Genomic DNA, 21,502 nt, shown 5'->3' on the forward strand with positions numbered 1-21,502 from the left:
TCCTTTTCTCTTTTTAAAACTCCTTTTGTTCTCTTTTGGAGTGAGAATACCTAAGAAAGGGCAGATACAGTTAACAGTGAAAAAGTTTATCAAGACAAACCCACAGAAGAACAAAGATCTATTAAAACTGATTGACTAGCTGCCTTGTCAGTATAAGACAATACAAACTGTGGAAATTCCTGGCTCTAGGATTTCATATCTTTCAAGGAGAAGTCATATAACAACACTTGACGCTCTTTTGAAGGCATTTAAAAAAACATACACGATACATCTTTCCAAGATCTGTTACCCTGGAATTATAAAGCTAAGTCCATTTTAGCCTACAACTTGACCCATTTTGTATTTAAGAAGTGAATTCAAGTTATCTGCAAAATTCAGGAGGTGTCCTGCTTGTCTGGGAGGCAGGGTCAAAGAGAGGAACGGGAGTAGAGTAACTTTCTTAAAAACACCATTTAATTCCTTACGGTGTACAGGAAGTAAGTACCACTTTAACTACTGCAGAACCCCTGACATGAATTCTCTTCAAGGGAGGGAACCCTAATATTGATCTTCTTGTCTAGTTGAGAGAGGGGGCTCTGCAGACCTGAAGCTTCATTTGCAGGAGAGATGTAGTTCTGGGGGAGAGGTGTAAACTGAGAATTAAAATACAAAACCTTTAATGAGTGTGAAAAGAAGAAAAGTAAAATATGCCCTTTACAGAGAAGCAAGGGCAGGAAGTAATGACACTGGTCAAGCCACAACTGATATTATTGGACTTGAACCATGATACCAGGTACCTTGGTGAGCACTTTACATGCTACCCCACTTAATCCTGAACATTACAGAAAAGGAAACAGGCACGGCAAAGTCAAGGTAACAACAGTGCTCAAGGTAACACGGTTACTAAGGAGCGAAGTCAGGATTCAGAGAAAAACAGCCAAAGGTCACCGTCCAAGCTCTTAGTCACAAACTGCACCTCCCACTCAGGGTTCCACTGGGAGCTCAGAGAGGCGGGTCTCAAGGCAGCCAACACAATTCCTGAGCATTCCTCCAATCAGAATGACTGAGAAATGTGCACGACCCAGACATTCTTACAGACAGAACAAAGGCTGAACATTAACAGGTACTGAACTTCTTTGTCCCCTCTGAACTCCCCTGCTCCATCCTGCCCATCTCTGCACCCAAGAAGGCTGATCGCTGGAAGGTACATCACCTGGGCCCCCTTGCCCACTGGTTTCCAGTTGTGCTTGACCACTGGGAGATACCTGCAAAAGACTGGAGGACAGAAAGAAGGGGAGACAGTATTTACTTCAGCGCTCCAGTCCCAGCCTACCACCTTCTCAGCCCCATGGCACTACAGCTTTGCCAGTAGCTTCTGTACAAACAGCCACAGCTGTTCCTTCACACCTCTGTGTGGCAGTCACTTCCAGACACGGCAGGTCCCTAGCACTCTAATACCCCTTCCTTGGTGTCCTAACCCCAGCCAGCCCTCCATATGTGGTCTCCTCATTCAACTTTTGTCAATTATTCACTTTGAGTGTGTCATCTGTTTCCTGCTAGGAATTTAACTGGTGTAAGAATACACAATAAACGCCATACACTGTTCACTCAATAATTTAAAATAGGAGAGAAAGAAAGAAAACCAAACTGCAGTTCTGAAATGGTATAACTGAAGTGACCGGGATTTGAATACTACTACTATACTTTATTACGGGGCCTTCCAATTTATAGCACATTTTCACAAACAGAATTCCTTTAAACATGTTTCCCAAGGAACAGGAATCAACACACTGGAATACAGTCTCCCACAGTAAGATCTCATAGTCGAAATCCCGTCTGATCCACCGCACCTTCGGATTCTCCCACTCCCTTGCTCCTATCGGACCTGCTTTGTGGACCCCCACTAACATCCCAATTGTTTCCTAATCCGTCTGTATTTACTCACCCCCCTCACCAGAGCATACTCACAGCCCATCATCCTGCAGATGTTCCCCTACTTTTATTCTGCCAATTTCTTACTCCTCCCAAGCCCCTCCTGCTGTCTTTGTTACTTTACTGACTCACCTTTATAACTAACCTGAAACACATCGTCACCACCCATCCTCACCGCCGCTTTTATGAAGGTTAACAACAAATCATTTTTATTTACGGCAAGAGCCTCATGCTCTTTAACCTCTCAGTTCTCTATGAAGAGTATTCTCTCTTTCTAAGATCTGTGATCTGTGATCGCCTAAATTTTCTTCTATGTTTCTGATTACCTGTCATCTTCCTCATTCTGCCCTAGGTGGAAGACACTAGCTATTTCTAAAGGTTCTGCTTTCAAACTTCTTTTTCCACTCTACCCTGGTGATTTCTTATCTTCCCACTACTTCGGCTGCCACCACTATATGGACTGATGATGGCTACATCTTTAATCTTCAACCACAACTGCTTTATCCTTTGTAACAATACCTCCTCCTTTACAAAAGTCTGTTCAGTCTCAGACTGGGTATACTACTTGCACCTCAAAGTTGTCCCTAGCCAATCATCACCTTGACTCTTCTATCAGTTCTCTCTGACTTTCCTCTTCTAGTACAAAAAGGTGAAGCCTCAGAGGCACCCTTGACTCCAGCCTTCAGCTTGCATGCCTCATCAGTAAGTAGCCAGCTTCTCCCCACTCAGCTTCTGGATGTGGATATCTCATTGTTTCCTTGCTACTCATTTCCAATGCTGGTTACTCATGGGACCACATGACGACCTACACTAAAACAGCCTGGACCACAGTAACAGCCTCCTCTCAGGCTCTACCACCCTCCCTCCATCCCATCTAGCTATGCAACAGGCGTGGGTAGGATATTCTAAAGCTCAAGTCTAACCTCATCATCCTTCTTTCAAAACACTGGCCTCCCACCTCCTCCAGGACAATAACAAAATTTCTTAGCCTGGCTTTCAAAGCCTATTGTGCTTAATTATATCTTTTCAAACTTACTGCCCACCACTCAGCACCCAGGTACAACATATTACATTGCTCTACATTTTGTATTTTATTTTTAATTAGGAAACAAAAATTTCATTACCTATTTCAAAAAATTAGGATTAAAAGAGATTTAAAATGGAACATTTTTTTTTAATGACAAAGTGCTAAATCCAATGTAAAGTGTATGAACCTAGACACAGACCTTACATCCTTCATAAAAATTAACTCAAAATCAATCACAGACCTAAATATAAAGCACAAAATTACAAAACAGGAGTTTTGTGTAAAAGACAACACAGAGAAAATGTAGATGATTTTGGGTATGGTAATCATTTTTCAGATAGTACACCAAAGGCATGACCCATGAAGAAAGAAAAATTTTACAAGTTGAACTTAATTAAAATTAAAAACTTCTGCTGTACAAAAAACACACACACACACACACTGTTAATAGAATGAAAACTCAAGTCACAGACTGAGAGAAGATATATGACAAAGATATTTGATAAAGGACTGTTATCAAAATATACAAAGAACTCTTAAAAGTCAACAACAATAATCCAATTTAAAAATAGGCCAAAGATTCCAACAGATCTCATCAAAGAAGACATACAGATGGCATTAGGCATAAAAAGATGTTTGCCATATGCTACTAAGGAAAAACAAATGAAAACAATGAGATACCATCACACACCTACTGGAACTGCCAAAATCTGCAACGCTGACACCACCTAAGGCGGACAAAGGTGTGGAGCAACAGGAACATTTACCATACAGTCCAGCCACTGAGCTCCATGGTGTCTACCCAGAGAAGCTGAAAATCATGCCCACACAAAAACCTGCACACAAATGCTTACAGAAACTTTATTCCTAATTGCCAAAACTTGGAGGCACTCAAGATATCCTCCAGCAGCTAAGTGGATAAACTGGTGCATCCAGACAATGGAATATTATTTGGTGCTAAAATAAATAAATAAGTAAATGAACTCTCAAGTCAGGAAAAGAAGGTGGAGAAACCTTAAATGCATGTCACTAAGTCAAAGCAGCCAATTTGGAAAGTCTACAGACTGTACGATTCTGACTATGTGACCTTATGGAAAAGGCAAAAACTATAGAAACAGCAAAAAGATCAGTAGTTTCCAGGGGTCTGGGAGGAGGGAGCAGTCAATAGGTAGAGCACAAAAGACTTTTACAGCAGTGGAAACACTCCAGATGACACTATAAAGATGGACGCATAACACTCTATATGATGCTATAAGGATGGAGGCACATCATTACACGTTTGTCAAAAGCCACAGAATATACCACACCAAGAATGAACCCTAATGTAAATCATGGACTATGTATAGTTCTGATGTGTCAATGTAGGTCCCTCAATTTTAACAAACGTTTACCACTCCAGTGGGGAATGTTGATAAAAGGAAGAAGCTGCATCTGTGTATACATCTGTAGGATGTATATGGGAAATCTCTGTACCTTCTGCTCAATTCTGCTGTGATCTCAAGCTGCTCTATAAATAATTGTTTTTTAAGTCTGCATTTTGGGTATCTATCTTAATCCCTGAACTCTCTACTCCTTTCTACTACAGGCTGCTTGAAGAAAGGAACAGTATCTCAATCTTTTCAGTCCAAACATCTGACACAGTACCTAGGGTATGGCAGATGCTTAACAAACGTACGTTGAATTAATTAACAGCCAGTGCTTAATAAAAATTGAGCTAATAATTGACTGAATAAATAGTTGATCAATAAAGGCTTCGACAGGAAATAATCAAGTCCCCAAAGAGCAGAGGAAATCAATTTTCTCAATAATGAAGATCACTTTGATCTAGACCTGACAGCCTATTACTGGGGGGGACCGGGGCACGGGGGGTCATCCTTTTTAAGATAGAATTACTCTGATACTTAAAACTGCCAATATGAATTGAAATAAGTTTCAAACTGGTGACTTCTAATAAAATCCATTCCACTAGCCAGTTTACCAACCAGGTCTACCGCTTTGGGTATTTGATCCCAATACAGATTAAATTGAAAATTCTCTGGTAAATCCTGAAAACAATTTATAGAGGTTCAATGTTAAAGGAGTTCAAAGAAATGTTAACAATTCCTTTTATAAAAGCCTCTACAAATGAAGTGCTGGCAGAGAGGTTCCACTAAAAAACAAAACCTTTGGCACATTTCAATTATGTCTATTACACATGCAAACAGGGCCTAAGAGTCAAGGTGCAACTCAATACTGCTTTTTTCCTTTCTTTGGAAGGGGGAGTTGGGGGAAGTGAGTACCAAATCAAATTAATGTTACTAGAGATTAACATACTCCATTATCTCTCCCGGGACTGGGCATGCACACTGATACCTGGATGGCAAAAGAACCTAGCACATAAATGTCCGTGGGGATTAACAGTAATTTACTTATTATTATTCTCACAGGGTATCTTTTATGAGATCTCATAGGCAAGATAATTAAGAAATTGTGGTCAGTGACACCACAGATCATGGACAGCAACCTCAGACCTAGCTGCTTCTCTATCGTGATATGGTAATCACTATGCTACTGACGAAGTTCTAAAACATTGAGGACTGAAGGATATCCATGAGAGTAAGGTATGTTTCATCAAGAATATTATGTTTGATCAAGTTTAACTTACTGTTTTTTCCTGGTGAAAAAAGAATTAGTTATAAATAAAATGTAGTTAAACTGAATAGCAGAAAACAAAATAAAAAAATAGTCAATCAATTTACAAATTTCCAAACACAAGCCCTATGAATTCCGAGAGTTTGCCATTTCTTTAAAACTAAGCTTCTCAAACTTTCTTCTCGTTAGTACTCTGCCTGATGCACGAGAATAAATCTGACAACAAGCATAGAATTGCCTTGACATCTCAAATTTAACTTAAAAATTCAGGTAGATTTTTACATTTTATTCCATACCATAATCACGTTTGTCTTAATACAAAAAAATCTTTTCTCCTTAAGTTTTTAGGAACCTTGTCATTCTGGGAAGTTGTGTTGTGATTATCCTGTTGCTCTGAATAGACTGTGGCCCACTGTCTGTCATATAGTCACTGGAGTCTCTTTGAGGGTATGGGGAACGGGTAGGAAGCAAGTTCTGTTTACTCTGGAAGCCCAATAGTGAAACTGGGCAGGAGTGATGGAACAAGGCACCAGGGCCCTTCACAGGGCCAGACCCAGCACAGGCTCTCTCTGTGATCAAGACCAACCCAGCCTTGATCAGCCTTACCCTCTGACAGGCTGAGGACAATCTAGGTAGAGGTAACTCTTCCATGAAGGAGGGGACAAAAGCAAGTTGGCCCACAGTGCCCTTGGCCAAAAGTACCACAAGCTGGCTGTGCACCTAGGACAAAGCCAAAAACAAAGTGAAAGTATTAGCTGCTCAGTTGCATCTGACTCTTCAACTCTATGGACTGTAGCCCACCAGGATCCTCTGTCTATGGGATCACTTAGGCAAGAGTGGGTTGCCATTTCTTTCTCCAGGTATCATACCTGGGGTCTCCTGCATTACAGGCAGATTCTTGACCGTCTAAGCCACCAGGAAGCCCAAGTTCTGAAAAGACGGCCTCCAAAGTTCAAGAACATCCTGCAAGAGGTTGTGGCCAGAAAGCACCTGCTTCCTTAAACCATCATCTCTGCGGAGCTTTCAAGACGAGGTATGCGAGGCCACCAGACTTCCTGAGGCCCCTCCACAGGGTGACACAAACCCCAGGCTCGGTGTATGTATCCTCCTTGGAAGCAGAGCTGCTAGGGTAACTGGGAGATTTCTGGCTATGCTACACCTTAGGCTGAAAAGCCCAGCCTTAAGAAGTCTTGGCAAGTTAAGAGGTGGTTTTCTAGGATTCTAACACTGTGCAATTTTGCCAGAAAAAAAAATTACTGTTCCATGTAAAAATACACTTTCTAGCCTCTTCTTCCAAACAAGAACTTTTAAAAGGAAATAACATTTGTAAGACAAGTACCCACTTATTTGGTTAGAAGGGATACCCTACTACCTGTGTGAATTTCCTAAGGCAGAGACCCTTTTCCCAAAGCAGACTCAAACTTTGAGGAGTTTTACATAAGCAGCAGTTATCCTTCTTACTGTGATAGCTTTGAACAATTTAATTTGAACTCAGTCATGTGAGTTTAGAAAAACTCATCAAGCTTTAAGGTAAAGCCACAGCTTAGATATTTACCCTGTACTGTTATTAGCGTTACGTAATAATTTCTGAGCACAGGATTATACACTGCCTTCAAAGTCGTAAGTTTTCTACTTAAATAGGGAATACTTTTACTTAATTTCAAAGTGGTATACAGTTTATTTCATCAAAGATTATTACTGAACATACACATTGCAAAGAATTTTTATGTCTATTTCTTTTTACCAAATGTATGTTCTTTATCAGTCAGTGAAAAACATGAGCTCCTTATGATTTTTAAAGCTGAGAATATAGTGAGACTTGTAAATAATTTAACTTATTTAGAGCAATTGTTACTGATTCTATAGATGCTTTGTAGTAAGACCATAGCAAAAGCTACCAATTCCAGCTTTACCATGTGGCAAACCTACCTTTAGCACTTTATGGTGCCTTACATCATGTAATTTCTTCCACACCACCAAGGCTGTTACCCATTTTACAATGAGGCTTAGAAAGGCTAAGTACGGTCAGACACTATTCAACAGACTCAAATCCAGACCCGAGTCCTAAACCTGACTTCTTGATACCTATCCTATACTCACTTTAGGATATTCTACTATGACTATATTTATACTTTTACATAACACTGAAAAGTCCTCTGGTAGAAGTAGTTAATCAAATATATCTTCTGAATCAAACATGAAGTTATATCTGGTATGATCTCCACTTTTAATTTACTTGGGGAATTTAATTGCTTTGAAAGTGAAAAAATCTACATGAAACAATATACTGTACACTTCAAGTAAACAAAACATGTGATTAACCTGAATATCCCCATTCCCACACCAGTCTCCGTAACAAAGAGGCTGTTATCCTTAGCGCAGAGCTGCTGCAGGGCACTCACTAATTGGCTCCTGGAAGCCTAAAGGAGCACACACACTTCCTCAGGAGCCTACCAGGCAGGGAATGACAGACTGAGACGACGACTCCAACTGGAAAAGCAATGGTAAAATTACTGAGTAGTTAGCAGACAATTAAAGATAAAACAGTATATGGTCACTGTTATCAAACATTCTTTCAAAATGCATCTCGTAATTTTTAAAATAAGCTTCCTTGCTATGTACTAAAAACTACTCTGTCTACTCATTCCCTGAGGTGAAAAATCCCGTTCAATGGTCAAGAACCAAAGTTCAAAGGCCTCTTCCTTGAAGAAGCATTTGCGAATCTCTAGCAAGCTCTTCCTCTCCCTTCTCATAACAAACCGTATTCAACACAGTTCACTCGGCCTGGATTACTGGTCACTGCTTACACGTCCCTCTCCCTAGCTTAGGAGGCTACTTGTAACCTATGAATCTCTTTTTCACTTATCCACCTCCAGCCCCCGTAGAGTTTTACAAACATGTTTGTTGAAATGACCTTTAAAAATTGGCAATTTGAATTAAGTTTTATTCTGGGTAAACTGACCCATGTAATTGCTATTAAGTAGTATTAGCGTTTTTGTCAGAAAGATATCTAAGCTTAAAATAAATATATAAAATACATAAAACATTTTTATTTGCTGTATACTATATTTAAAGTAGTTACATAACACTGTACTTTAATATTAATATTGATTTGTATACATTTACATTATAATTATTATCTGTTATATGACGTGTGTGTGCACACTCAGTCCACTAAGGCATGCTGGACTCTCTGCGATCCTATGGACTGCAGCCCGCCAACCTCCTCTGTCCATGCAATTGTCCAGGCAAGAATACTGCCGTTGGTTGCCATTTCCTCCTCCAGGGGATCTTCCTCACCCAGGATCGAACCCGCATCGCCTGCATCTCCTGCACTGTCAGGCAGATTCTTTTCCACTCAGCCACCTGGGAAGCCTCTGTTACATAATACTGAACTGTATTTAGCATATCCAATCAAAGATAAATAATTTATCTTTAAAATGTAAGTTCAAGGAGACAAATGTCAAATGTCTGAATCCTAATATTCTTAGAAATTAGCTAAATGCATATAAAGAAGATGATTTCCAAATCAAATTAATTGCTTTCTATCAATTCCAAATCAAATTAATTAATTTCTATCACCAGCAGCTATTTAAAACACTCTGGCCACAGGTAACACTACCACCACATGTTAAATATATAGAAACAGCACCTGTATTTAAAAAATTAAAGCTTTATTATTATGAAGGGTAACCACAGGTGATGTGGACACAGTAGTCCAAAAAGAAATGCTCTAAACATCGAAGCAGCAGGCCTACAAAAGTGGTGCCCAAAGAAGGGAAAAGCATAAAAGAAAGAAAAGTTGTTCTCTTAGTGAGAAACTGACAAAGGGATCCCAAGGGGGCAAGACTGGTACAGCCAAAGCCACTGGAGAGAAATGCATCTAGTAATAACAGTGTTAAGGTGAATACACTTTAAATGCATCGAGTCCATAAGCAGTTACAGAAATGTGCATTCCTGAGTTCAAAGAAGCCAAAGTATTTTCCAGGTTTCAAAAACAAACTCTCATGAACTGTTATTAGGTTGATACTAACTTCCTTGTCTCCAATAACTCAAAATATGTAATTCCTATTCTCTAAAAACAAAATTCTAAAATAAACAGCATCACATTAAAAACACAAAAAACTCAAACCTCTTCATCAAGACTGGAATGCCAACTTTGATTCAAAGACTAAAGATCTGACATTGCTACCATACAGGTTTTACAGTACTGTGATTCATCAAATTTAAGACTGATTAAAGACACATCACTGAAATGATCCTCCTCGTCTTTTCTCCTTTACCAGTTCCGGTTTCCCAACATCCCTCCCCTACACCCACACCCACCCCCACCCCCACCCCCACCCCACCCCCACACCCCCACCCCCACCCCCACCCTCACCCCCACCCCACCCCCACCCCCACCCCCCCACACACACACACACAGAATGGTCAAATCCCATCTATGTTAGTCCAGAAATGTATCTCAGAGATGTTCCCTTCTTTCCATCTTCACTGCCAAGTGACCTTTATCAAACTCTCACCTCAACAATCATGGTAACTTCCTAACTTGTTCTCTTGCTCCAAGGCCTCCTCCCTGCTGCCACTCCTGGCCCCAGGAAATCCCCATGCTACAGAATACCGAAGATATTACTCTGATGGTATCACAACCCAATTTAAAAATCTTTCATAGTACCCCAATGCTGATACAATGTCCAATCCTTAGCATGGAATTTAGACCTAATTTTTATGTGCCTGTTTTGATGAGCTCTTAGAACAGGATTTGTATCTTAATAACCTCTGCTATCCTTATGAAAGTGAAAATATGAAAAGTGAAAGCAAATATGAAAGTGAAAGTGTAGTTGCTCAGTCATGTCCGACTCTTTGCAACCCCATGGACTGTAGCCCACCAGGCTCCTCCTATATCCCAGGGAGACATAGTTCTAGCTTATTCATCCAAAAATAATGAAATTTGAAAACATCATTTGATTATGAGATCTGAAATTCAGAAAAAGTCATCCTGATGGACTTCAGCAGACAACACAGAGGAAGCAATGGAATGAATTAGAAGACCTGCAAGGGCTTTCTTCATATTCTTAATCTTTAGAGTATAGCATGTTTCAATAAAGGCTTACAGACTGGGGGTTTTCTGAACCAGATCTCAACTCATACCCCAACAATTTCAAATTTACATAGGAAATCATTAGACCAAGTATCTGAAATTGAGACCATCTAATCTCAGACTTAAAGGTACCCTAAGAGCATGATGGGATGGACCCTTGCGTATTACGTAAAAACTAAACTGATGAAGGACAGTCCTCTCTGCCCTAGATCCTGACTGCTTTAAAGTGGTCAAAGAAAGTGGACTGCCCATTTGGAACAGGCAGTTTTAGTCAACAGCCCTTAGGTGAAAAATAAACAGAATATAGTCTAAATTTAGAGCCAGGGGGGCTACAGTCCATGGGGTCGCAAAAAGCCGGACACGAATAAGCGACTACACACAGCGCAAAGTACGAATCATAGAAGTTATGTCCTTCCAATGTATTGTTCTCAAAGTTCATTAATGGCAATTAATGAAATTATTAATCCATATGCAACAAGGTTCCTTGCTTGTTGATTTTACAAAGAAATAATCTCAAATTCTATCTTAAAGCAAAAAATTTACATATTGATTTATAAAAATTAGTGCATTAAGGTCACTAGAATATAATCTTAATATTTTCCTATCAGAAACTTCAAGACTTACATTCTACATCTTGTATTTGATCATATCATAACAACCTGTTCTCTTTAACTATAGGACTTACTATGTGTTATCCTGTGTCCAGTGCCTAAGAGCTCGTTAATTACCTAAACTATATCTCCATAGGTCTTGTTAATTACCCGTCTCCTGTCTCAGAGGACCTTGTTAATAACTTGTACAGTCTCTCTAAAGAGGTCCTAACAACACATTAAAATTAAAGATGCTTTTCTTTTAGCACCTGTCAAGTGCTGTAAATTGAGAAATTTTCACATCAGTTTATTAGCCTACAGTAGTTTTTATGGATTTTTTTTTTTTTGGCTTGTTTTCTTTTCTCAACAGATTCTCTATGTATCTCAATCTCTCAGCTCAAAATAATAATAACTTAGCAAAGTTTGTCCTTTTCTGTCAGGGCTTTTTTTGTTTTCAATTTTGAAGTCTATAAATATCAATTTGCATTAGTAAGTTAGCAAAAGGATAGCATGGTTGATATCTTCAAATTAACCCATTGGGAGATGTACCAATTAATGAGAGCTATTATAATGAGTATTAGGATGACAAAGGGTAAAAAAGTTTCAAGTCGTATCTGGGGAGTTAAGCATAAAAGTTCTAGTTAGTGTTAAGGGAACTAATCACATCACATATTTCAGGCTCCCAGTCATCCCTTCATTAGTTACATTCTGTAAATCCCTGGGCACTAATGGATTAATGGCTCTAAAAATCATCTCAAAAGTTTTTGTTTTCTGTCTCATAAATGAAGCTACAAATTGTCAGCTGTGTAAAAAAGATTTATAGGCTGCCATGAATAACAGGCAGATTATCTTTAACATTAGACAAATACGGACAAAGAGTAAACACTGCTATTAAAATAAACCTTATGTGGGGTGAGGTTTATTAAACCAAAGACTGTGCTTTAAATTTAAATAGGAAAAAAAAATGTAAGGAAAATTATAAAAATGATGGCTTTAAAACTATGAATAAGGTCTTTTCTTTAGGATGATTTGTTTACTATAACTTTGAAAAATAAATACATAAGTCTATTTTTTAATGGGCATATTATACAACTTCATAATAATCATTACATGCTCAAAAGCCTGTGGTGATTTCTGCTGTGAAAATTAGAAACATATTTAAATATGTACTCTAGGTAACTTTCTTTTTTTTTGCAGCTTCTAAGAAAGGCGTGTTATAATCATCAAAGATACTGGAAAAGACCCTGATGCTGGGAAAGACTGAAGGGGAAGGGGACGACAGAGGATGAGATGGGTGGATGGCATCGTCGACTCAATGGACATAAATTTGAGTAAACTCCAGGAGTCGGTGATGGACAAGGAGGCCTGGCGTGCTGCAGTCCATGGGGTCGTAAAGAGTTGGACACGACTGAGCGACTGAACTGAACTGATACTATTATGCAAAATTGTAAAGTTCATATGATAAATATGAGATCTTGATCTCAGACATTATGCACTGCCCTAAAAAATAACTGGCTTAAGTTCAGAGCTAAGAAGTGGACAGATTCTTCCACAGCAAATACTGCAAAGGGAAACACAGGCATACACACAAGGATACTAGGAATGGTATTATACAATACACCATTAAGTTGTCATAGCACAACCAAGAGTCTGTTTACATGGTTTTCACAACTACAGTAAGGCAGAAAATAATGAAGGGAAAGCAGGTTCTTTGTGCAGGTCTTAAAGAGGATGTTCCCAAAACAAAATTCTCTGGTAAAAATATCTCCCATAAGGTCTTGCTCGTCAATGAGCTGCCTCTAACCTCAAACAGCACTAGCTCATCCTACAGAGTAGGCTTATGTTCTTGACTATATATTTTTTTAATTTCAGAATAAGACATACACTACAAATTTTTTCCTTGTATGAATGACTTCCCTTAACCAGGAGGAATTCTTCAGTCCTAAACTGGAACCTCAGAAGAATACACATCACAAATTGAGGTTCTCTTCAATTTCTTACAGGTAGCGTACAAACACAAGCATGTTTTTTAAATGTTGTTCATCACGACTGATGCCTAGGTGTCACCTGAATCCTAAAAATCAATCCATCCACAGATGCCATAAATACTCAACAGTCAGACCTTTCTGCTTGCTCTTCAATGCCTACTACAATTTAGTTGTTTCTTAGCCATTCAACCAAATATATACTCCTCTCCACATCCCTGTTTCAGTCAAGCTGATCTCCTCACTGATCCCTCTACTTACTTAGGGCCCTGCAGACAAACCTAACATGACTAAACTGTCTCTTCAACTATGAGTTTACCAGCACAACTCCTGATTCCTATTCATATGTAAGTATTTACTGAACTTTTATGAAATAGGCGATGTAATTCAGATCAACAATTTTTAAGCCTGAGAATCAGCAGGAAGTCTTTTTTTCTAACACTGACTTTTATTTCTGGGCTTACCCACTGAAGATTCTAATTTAGCCTTGCAGTAGGACTCAACTAAGATTTAAGCAGAACAAAACAAAAAAACCCCAGGTGCTCCTGACGGTCAGCACTGAGGACGAGCAGTGATCTCGGTGCTGCGCGCATGTGCTCAGTCGTGTCTGACTCTCTGTGACCCCACGGACTGTTGCCCGCGGGCTTCTCCGTCCCTGGGGTTTTCCAGGCAAGAATACTGGAGTGGGTTACCATTTCCTTCTCCAGGGCATCTTCCCGATCCAGGGATCTAACCTGCCTCTCCTGCACTGGCAGGCGGATTCTTTACCACTTAGCCATCTGGAAAGCCCCTGGGTGCTGCAGGCACCCCCAAAAGAAGATACAGCACAACTATTCAGTAGTTTACACAGGTTAGTTAGGAAAACTAAAACCGAGACAGAATAAACAGTGTTCGGCAATTACATTCTATATCAGAATTCCACAGAAGGGAACACTATGTTATCAATCAAGATAGGATTAAACAGTTTTCAGCATCAAGGATAGTCTGAGGACACTCAGAGACGAATGAAGAGTGCATTCCACAGCTGAGCCAAGGAACGGAACTGGCAGGCTTAGAGACCTCAGGGTAGAGAGGTGCAATAAGGAAATGAACCCACCTGAACAGAAAGGTGAAGTACAGTAAAAGAAAAGCTCAATAGTTAAGAAAAGCCTAAAACACAGTAATCCTTGACTATCAGAAACAGAAGTTTGGATCTGGTGTTGCAAACCAGTGACGCTGAAAGTGTTCTGAATTAGGCTTCCTTAAACAGAACAAGTGGAGAAGGAAATGGCAACCCACTCCAGTGCTCTTGCCTGGAGAATCCCAGGGACGGGGGAGCCTGGTGGGCTGCCATCTATGGGGTCGCACAGAGTCGGACACGACTGAAGCGACTTAGTAGTAGTAGTAGTAAACAGAAGCAGCATTATGACCTAAATTCTAAATAATGATGCTACGTGCTATAATACATAAACGCAAACATCACAGTAATTTATTATTCTGAAAATTTATTATTCACAACAAGGTTCAGCAGTTGTTGTTGTTTATGAGGTGGCCTTCCATATGCATTCAAGGACCCTATCTATGGCTCTCCAAAGACCTCCATCTAGTTAGTACAGGTTCAGCAGATTATCTGTGTAAAGGGTCAAGTAATAAATATTTTTGATTTTGTGGGTCATACAGTCTCTGTCATAACTACTCAACTCTACTATTACAGCACAAAAGCATCCATAAACAAATGGGCAAGTTGCAGTCCAGTAAGACCTTATTTCCAAAAAACAGGCAGCAAGCCAGATTTAGCTCACAAGCCTAGTTTGCCAACCTTCTGTCCAGGGTATGGTGGAAGCGAGGAATATGGAGGGTTGTATAGGAGGTTTTCATGGACTAGCCCTAAAACTGGTATACAATCACCCCCCTGGTATCTGTAGGGTATTGGTTCTAAGACTCCAGATTATTCCACTCTCTAGATGTTCAAGCCTCTTATATAAAAATGCCTAGTATTTGCATGTAACCTACACACATCCTTCCTGTATAGTTTAAATTATCTCTAGATTACTTATAACACTCAACACAATGTTAAGTGCTATGTGAATAGTTGTAAATACTGTGTAAATGGCTGCCAGCAAGCAGCAAGTTCAAGTTTTACTTTCTGGAACTTTCTAGAATTTTTTCCCCCAAATATTTTTGACCTGAGATTGCTCTATTCCATGGGTGCAAACCCAGGGATATGGAGGACAGACCATTCTTCTTTTCCACTAAGCCTTCAGTAAGCCAGAACTTGGTCACCTGTCCCCACCTAAGAGAACAGTCTAGCTGTGACTCTCTTCTTCAAAAAAAAAAAAAAAAAAAAAAAGCAAATCTGCTTTGGTGAACATACCTACCTATTTCCACTTTCCAGGGGGAAAATAGCCCAGTGTTGAAGAATTAGTCATGAACAAATTATTGAAAATGGTATAACAAACACTCAGGAATATTGGTTTTTAGAAAGTTAAATACTGCTGATGTAAAAAATCACTATTTTTTTTAAACATTATTTAACTGTAGGGTTAATCACGTAACATTAGCTGATACTGATGCTGCTAAATCACCTGTGACTTGTAATTAAAAACAGGAGCAGCAGCAATTTTAAAACACAAACACCACCAATAGTTAACTGATAAAACATTCTTCTGGAAACGATAAGAATTCCAGCTACACTTTCAAATACACATCTAGCAGGACTTCTACAGCACATCAAGTGTTAATCAGACTGTTATCCAGACTTCCTAGAGCTGGCATCCAGGACACACACACCACTGTGCACTCAAGCCCAGTACTCTTCTCTGGGTCTGCAGCTAAGCCATGTTTCTTAACTGGCTGCACTCAGGCTAGGCCATGACTGAACACTGCCCAATGGAATACCAGTGGAACAAGTAATGGGCACCACTGCCAGGCCTGGCACATGAAGACATCCACGTGATCCTCCACTCTTTTTCTCTGCTGCACAGCCTTGGGGGACGCACATTAAACAGCAGTATTACAAAGGAAGGAGCCTGGTTCCTGAGCAACTGTGTGGAGCCAACAGGACGGAACAAAGCACTCACATGTCACGATAAGGAGGGATAAACTTTTACTGGAACAAGCCAATGAGATCTAAGGTTGTTAGATCTGCAGCTGGTAATCTATCCTAACTATTATAATACAGAATTCTTAACAAACTTCAGAAATGTGCCAGTCAGAATATGAATATTACATTTTAATAGTCCTTTAAGACTCATTTGGATTTCTAATCATCTCTTGTTGTTGTTGTCTGATTCTTTTGCATCCCCGTGGACTGTAGCCCACCAGGCTGCTATGTCCATGGGATTTCCCAAGCAAGAATACTGGAGTGGAATCATGTTTAGTTGTAAATAAAAATACACACATCTCCATTTATGGATCTGTTGCTGGTCTATCAGAAAGACCTTCACAGGCTACACTGAGCTAGAAGCAGGGGGCTAAGGGGATGAGGGGATGATACTAGTATTTTAGGAAATCCATCTGCTATACCATATTCATTTATTCAAAACCTGCTTTCCGATACCCGCTACCTACTATTACGCTGGAGATTAAGCGTTAAAAGATGAATGAAAAGGAGGCTCTGTCATCATGTTGTTCATGGAGTTGAGAGGGGCAGAGTGGTCGGATTAGTGAACAGGGGGATGCCCACAGGAAGGCAGGCCTAGGGAAGACCAGGCTGCAGCCTAAGAACAGGTACTTCTGTTCAGAGAAGTGGGCGTAGCTAAGAGGAAAGAGACTGAGAATTAGCAATTGCGGGGAAAGGGATTTCAAAGAGCCCTACTCTTTGTTGAAGTAACCCAACAAAGCTAGCTCACTTCCTCTCTCAAGTTTTACCTACGACTATGGAATCTATTCCAAGAACAGAAGCAAAATGCAGTAACTTTTGTGATTACTAGCTGATTTCTTCAGCTCGACTTTACTTACAAACACATAAAAACTCTAACTTTCAAGAAACTGTTCCTTACTACTTAGTACAATTTTTTTGGCATAAGGAAAATTCTCCAGTTGTGATCACACACATTATTCAGCCAGAGGGTAACAATATGGTTCCCACGTATCTGAGATCACAGGGAACCAGTTTACTCAAAGAACAAAATTCAGTTCCACACCTATGTATTTCAATCTTCACTTTGTTCGGCTTTCTCACAGACATCGGTCACAGGCATCCCGAAGACTCTGTAAAGAGATCTATTTAGCGTCACTGGGAAAAAATAATTCACAGCATGTGTCGTAGTGATGTGAGTCTATAGTTTCAAAAGTGCATTTGGTTTAGATGTTAAGGTAAGAAATCGAAAATGTCCCATATAACTGAGGAATGCTACTGGAAGGAAAAATATGAACAGACCAAACTATCTTAACTATAACCTTTCTGACTCCACTTGAGACAAAGTTGCTTTCCAAAAATTAGAACTGCACTATCTTCCTAGATCTATTTATAGTCAATCCTTCTATTAATTTACCTCTAAAAGACGCTTGCTCCTTGAAAGAGAAGCTATGACAAACCTAGAGAGTGTATTAAAAAGAGACATCACTTTGCTGACAAAGGTCCGTACAGTCAAAACTGATTTTTCCAGTAGTCCTGTACAATGTGACAGTTGGTCCATAAAGATGGCTGAGTGCTGAAGAATTGATGCTTTTGAATTAAGGTGCTGGAGAAGAGTCTTTAGAGTCCCTTGAACCGCAAGGAGATCAAACCAGTCCATCCTAAAGGAAATCAGTCCTGAATATTCATTGGAAGGACTGATGCTGAAGCTGAAGCTCCAATACTTTGGCCACCTGATGCAAAGAGCTGACTCATTGGAAAAGACCCTGACACTGAAAAAGATTGAAGCAAAAGAAGGGGGCGGCAGAGGGTGAGATGATTAGATAGCATCACTGACCCAAAGGACATGAATTTGAGGAAGCTACAGGAGTTAGCAGAGGACAGAGGAACGTGGTGGGCTACAGTCCACGGGGTCACAAAGAATTGGACATGACTTAGTGACAAAACAACAACAAACCCCTTTACCGCAAATGTTTTCCATTTACCACAAAGATGGTTTGTGACATAAAAAGAGTAACTTCAAAGGAATCTACACATTTTTGTCTTCATAGTTGGCATCTTATGAGTTATGAAGAAGAGAAAATTTTTAAATGAAAAAAACCTATTGTTTTTTCACTACTTGCAATCATTTTATACATGTATCATCTTGCTGTTGTTCAGTCACCAGTTGTGTCTGACTCTTGCAATCCCATGGACTGCAGCGTAACAGGCTTCCCTGTCCTTAACTATCTCTCAAGAGTTTGTCCACTGAGTCGGTGATGCCATTCAACCATCTCAACCTCTACTGTCCCTTCTCCTCCTGCCCTCAGTCTTTCCCAGCATCTGAGTCTTTTCCAATGAGACAGCTCTTCACATCAGGTGGCCAAAGTACTGGAGCTTCAGCATCAGTCCTTCCAGTGAATATTCAGGGTTGATTTCCTTTAGGATTACAACTCTAATTTTGATAGACACTGCATTAATACTGAAGTAACCCAAAACAAAGCAAAACGCGACACTCTTAAAACATTGATTTTTAAGTTCATGTAAATAGACAAGGACAAGGCAATTAAAAATTTGAGGACACCTATTTTTCCACATACTGCCATAATTTAAAAATCATTTTCCTACCATGTCCCATTGTTTTCACTTTTATTTGACTCTAAAATTATGTAAATTACCCAGTCTCTAAGTTATCTCAGATAGTTCTTGGCAATAACTTTGTCCAAAAAAAGTTCAGTTGAGGGAGAAAAAAGCAACTACATTTCTATTTACCTCTGTAGTTTCTTAACGCAATATGTGAAGTACAGTATGTAAAATAAAAAAATGAAATGTTTGAGAATAGCATATCAAAACCATGGACTTCTCAATAAAATATTAATACCATATGATAAAAACATATTTCTTTGAAGTATAGTCTATAAAGAAAACTGAACAATACTTTCCAAAGCTACAGTGAATACCCATTTATTTTGATAAAAGAAGACAAAAGAAATACTAGCTTTCCCTGGAAAACTCTAAATGCATGTTTTAAGAGATCAGAAGACAGGCAGGAGATCACAAGCCTAAAAGGGCGATTATTAGCACTATTTTCTGTTTATAGTGGGACAAAACAAAGCAACATTCTTGAACAAAATATGACACGGCACTATATAAAACGTAACAGCAACCACTGTTTATGGGTTCCCTATTTGGGGCCTGGCTTTATGCCACGTACTTTATCATTTATCGTCCCCCAATCCTACTGAGAACGTCTCATTTTCCTTATTTCAAAGACAGAGATGCGGAAGTTGAGAGAGGTCACAGAGCCACTGAGGAGGTTTCTCACTGGAGTCTGACCACCATATGTTCTTGCCTCAGGAACGTCTATGTTTTATGGCAAACAGTCTACCATGCTCCTCCATGATAGCTGTACGAGATTCCAATAGATCCATCTTATTTTTTGCTTGAGGTTTCCTTAATCAGCTATTCCACCATTCACTTCTGCAAAATGCATCATCTTACTTAAGCCATACAGTTCCAATCTGTACTAAGGAATTAGAAAAGTACTATTAACCTAACTGAAAACTCAAGGATTTTGACAATCTAAACCTTATCATGATAGATTATTTCTATAAGTCATCATTACAGATACCCTGTGATGTATTTATAGTACCCACAAGGTTCACTGGATTCCAATAAACATTACTCCAAATAGCCATTTAGTAAGGATGTATGTGCATGCTAAGTCACTTCAGTCATGTTCAACTCTTTGTGACCCTACTGGCAGTAGCCTGCCAGGCTCCTCTGTTCACAGAATTTTCCAGGCAAAAAGCGCTGAGTGGGCTGCCACGCCCTCCTCCAGGGTATCTTCCAGACCCAGGGACTGAACCCACATCTCTTCAGTCTCCTGCATTGGCAGGAGCATCCTTTACCACCAGTGCCACTGGGAAGCCCTTAATAAGGACAGTCATCACCTACAAAGAAAACCACGGGCTTCCAAGGATAGAGAAACATGACAGACTTCAAGTTCATGGGGTCACAAAAAGTTAGACAAGATTGAGCAACTAACATTTTCACAAAAACCATTAATACTTAACCTAAGCCAGTATTTCTTAAAGAATAGTCCATAGGCTGCTACTGGTTCACAACCAATCAATGAAAAATAACATCTAGAAACCCAACTCATCACTTAAGATTTCTGGCTTGAATTAGCACCCACTGGTGATTCCCTCTCACCACACCTCATCAAAAGCTACCTAGTTTTCTCCGTAAGTTTCTGAGAGTTTCTGGCCAGCGTTAAGTAGAAAGAAATATAATGCGGTGGGGATTAAGAATCTTTTATCCTCTAAGATAAAAAGTTCAGTTCCAAAGATGTACACACCGCGCTGGCTCCAAAATTAATTATGAAAACAAGATTAGCATTTTTCTCAAATAAAGTGAAAGGAATTTAAAAAGGATATTTGATACTTTCAAGTAGAATATTTTCCAAAATAGCACAACTTCCCCACATTTAAGCTTACCTTGAAGATGGCATTATATTTGAAGCCCTGAATTTTGTTGTAAACGGATTAGTTGACTCATAATCAAAATAGTCCTGCCGATGTTCACTAAACGCATTAGGTGATTTCAAGTCACAAGGGCTATCGGCTCCCCCGTTGTTCAGTTTATCAGATCGTCTGTCTTTTTTTCCCGTCACTCTTTCAAAGAGGCTGACTTTCTCCCTTTTTTCTCTCTTGTTTTCTTTTCTTACTTCAATTGATTTTGAAAATAAATTCACGCTGCTGTCCCATGATTCACTGCTTTCTTCAAATGGATTTTTCTTCCTTGGCAGTGTTGCAAATTTTTGGGGTAATGAAGCAGTCACATTTGTAAATGGGTCATTTTGTCTTCCGAAAGACGATTCACCTTCATCCACACTGCTGTCAGGCTGGTTCATTTTAGAAGTATCAAAGCTTAATGTTCTTCTGTGTGGAGATTTGAGACTTCCTGCAAACAATTTTGTAGTTAGTACATAATCAGTGACACATTATATCACACTATTTGACACATCCTGTATGCATACTGCTGGTTTTAGAATGAGAACAATTAGCTATTTAAAGATATTAACCTTTTAAAATAAGCAAGGAAAACAATCTTAAAATGCTAAGGTACAGCAGGATGTAGGCTAATAACAATTAGTATATTGCTGGACTATTAGTAACTTACTCAGCTCAGAACGAAACAATCACATAAACAAATTAT

At 39.4% G+C, this 21,502-nt stretch overlaps 1 protein-coding gene across 1 annotated transcript in view; it reads right to left on the bottom strand.

The window, feature by feature from the left end:
• The window catches only part of RAB11FIP2 (RAB11 family interacting protein 2), a 38,798-nt gene that overhangs the window by 10,486 nt on the left and 6,810 nt on the right, over nt 1-21,502 (bottom strand). The window contains exon 4 of the mRNA XM_052661110.1: nt 20,782-21,247. Coding sequence (XP_052517070.1) covers nt 20,782-21,247 — 466 coding nt within the window. The remainder of the gene's footprint in view (nt 1-20,781; nt 21,248-21,502) is intronic.

The sequence above is a fragment of the Budorcas taxicolor genome, chromosome 23, assembly GCF_023091745.1.
Source record: "Budorcas taxicolor isolate Tak-1 chromosome 23, Takin1.1, whole genome shotgun sequence".
In the NCBI taxonomy this organism is placed as follows: domain Eukaryota; kingdom Metazoa; phylum Chordata; class Mammalia; order Artiodactyla; family Bovidae; genus Budorcas; species Budorcas taxicolor.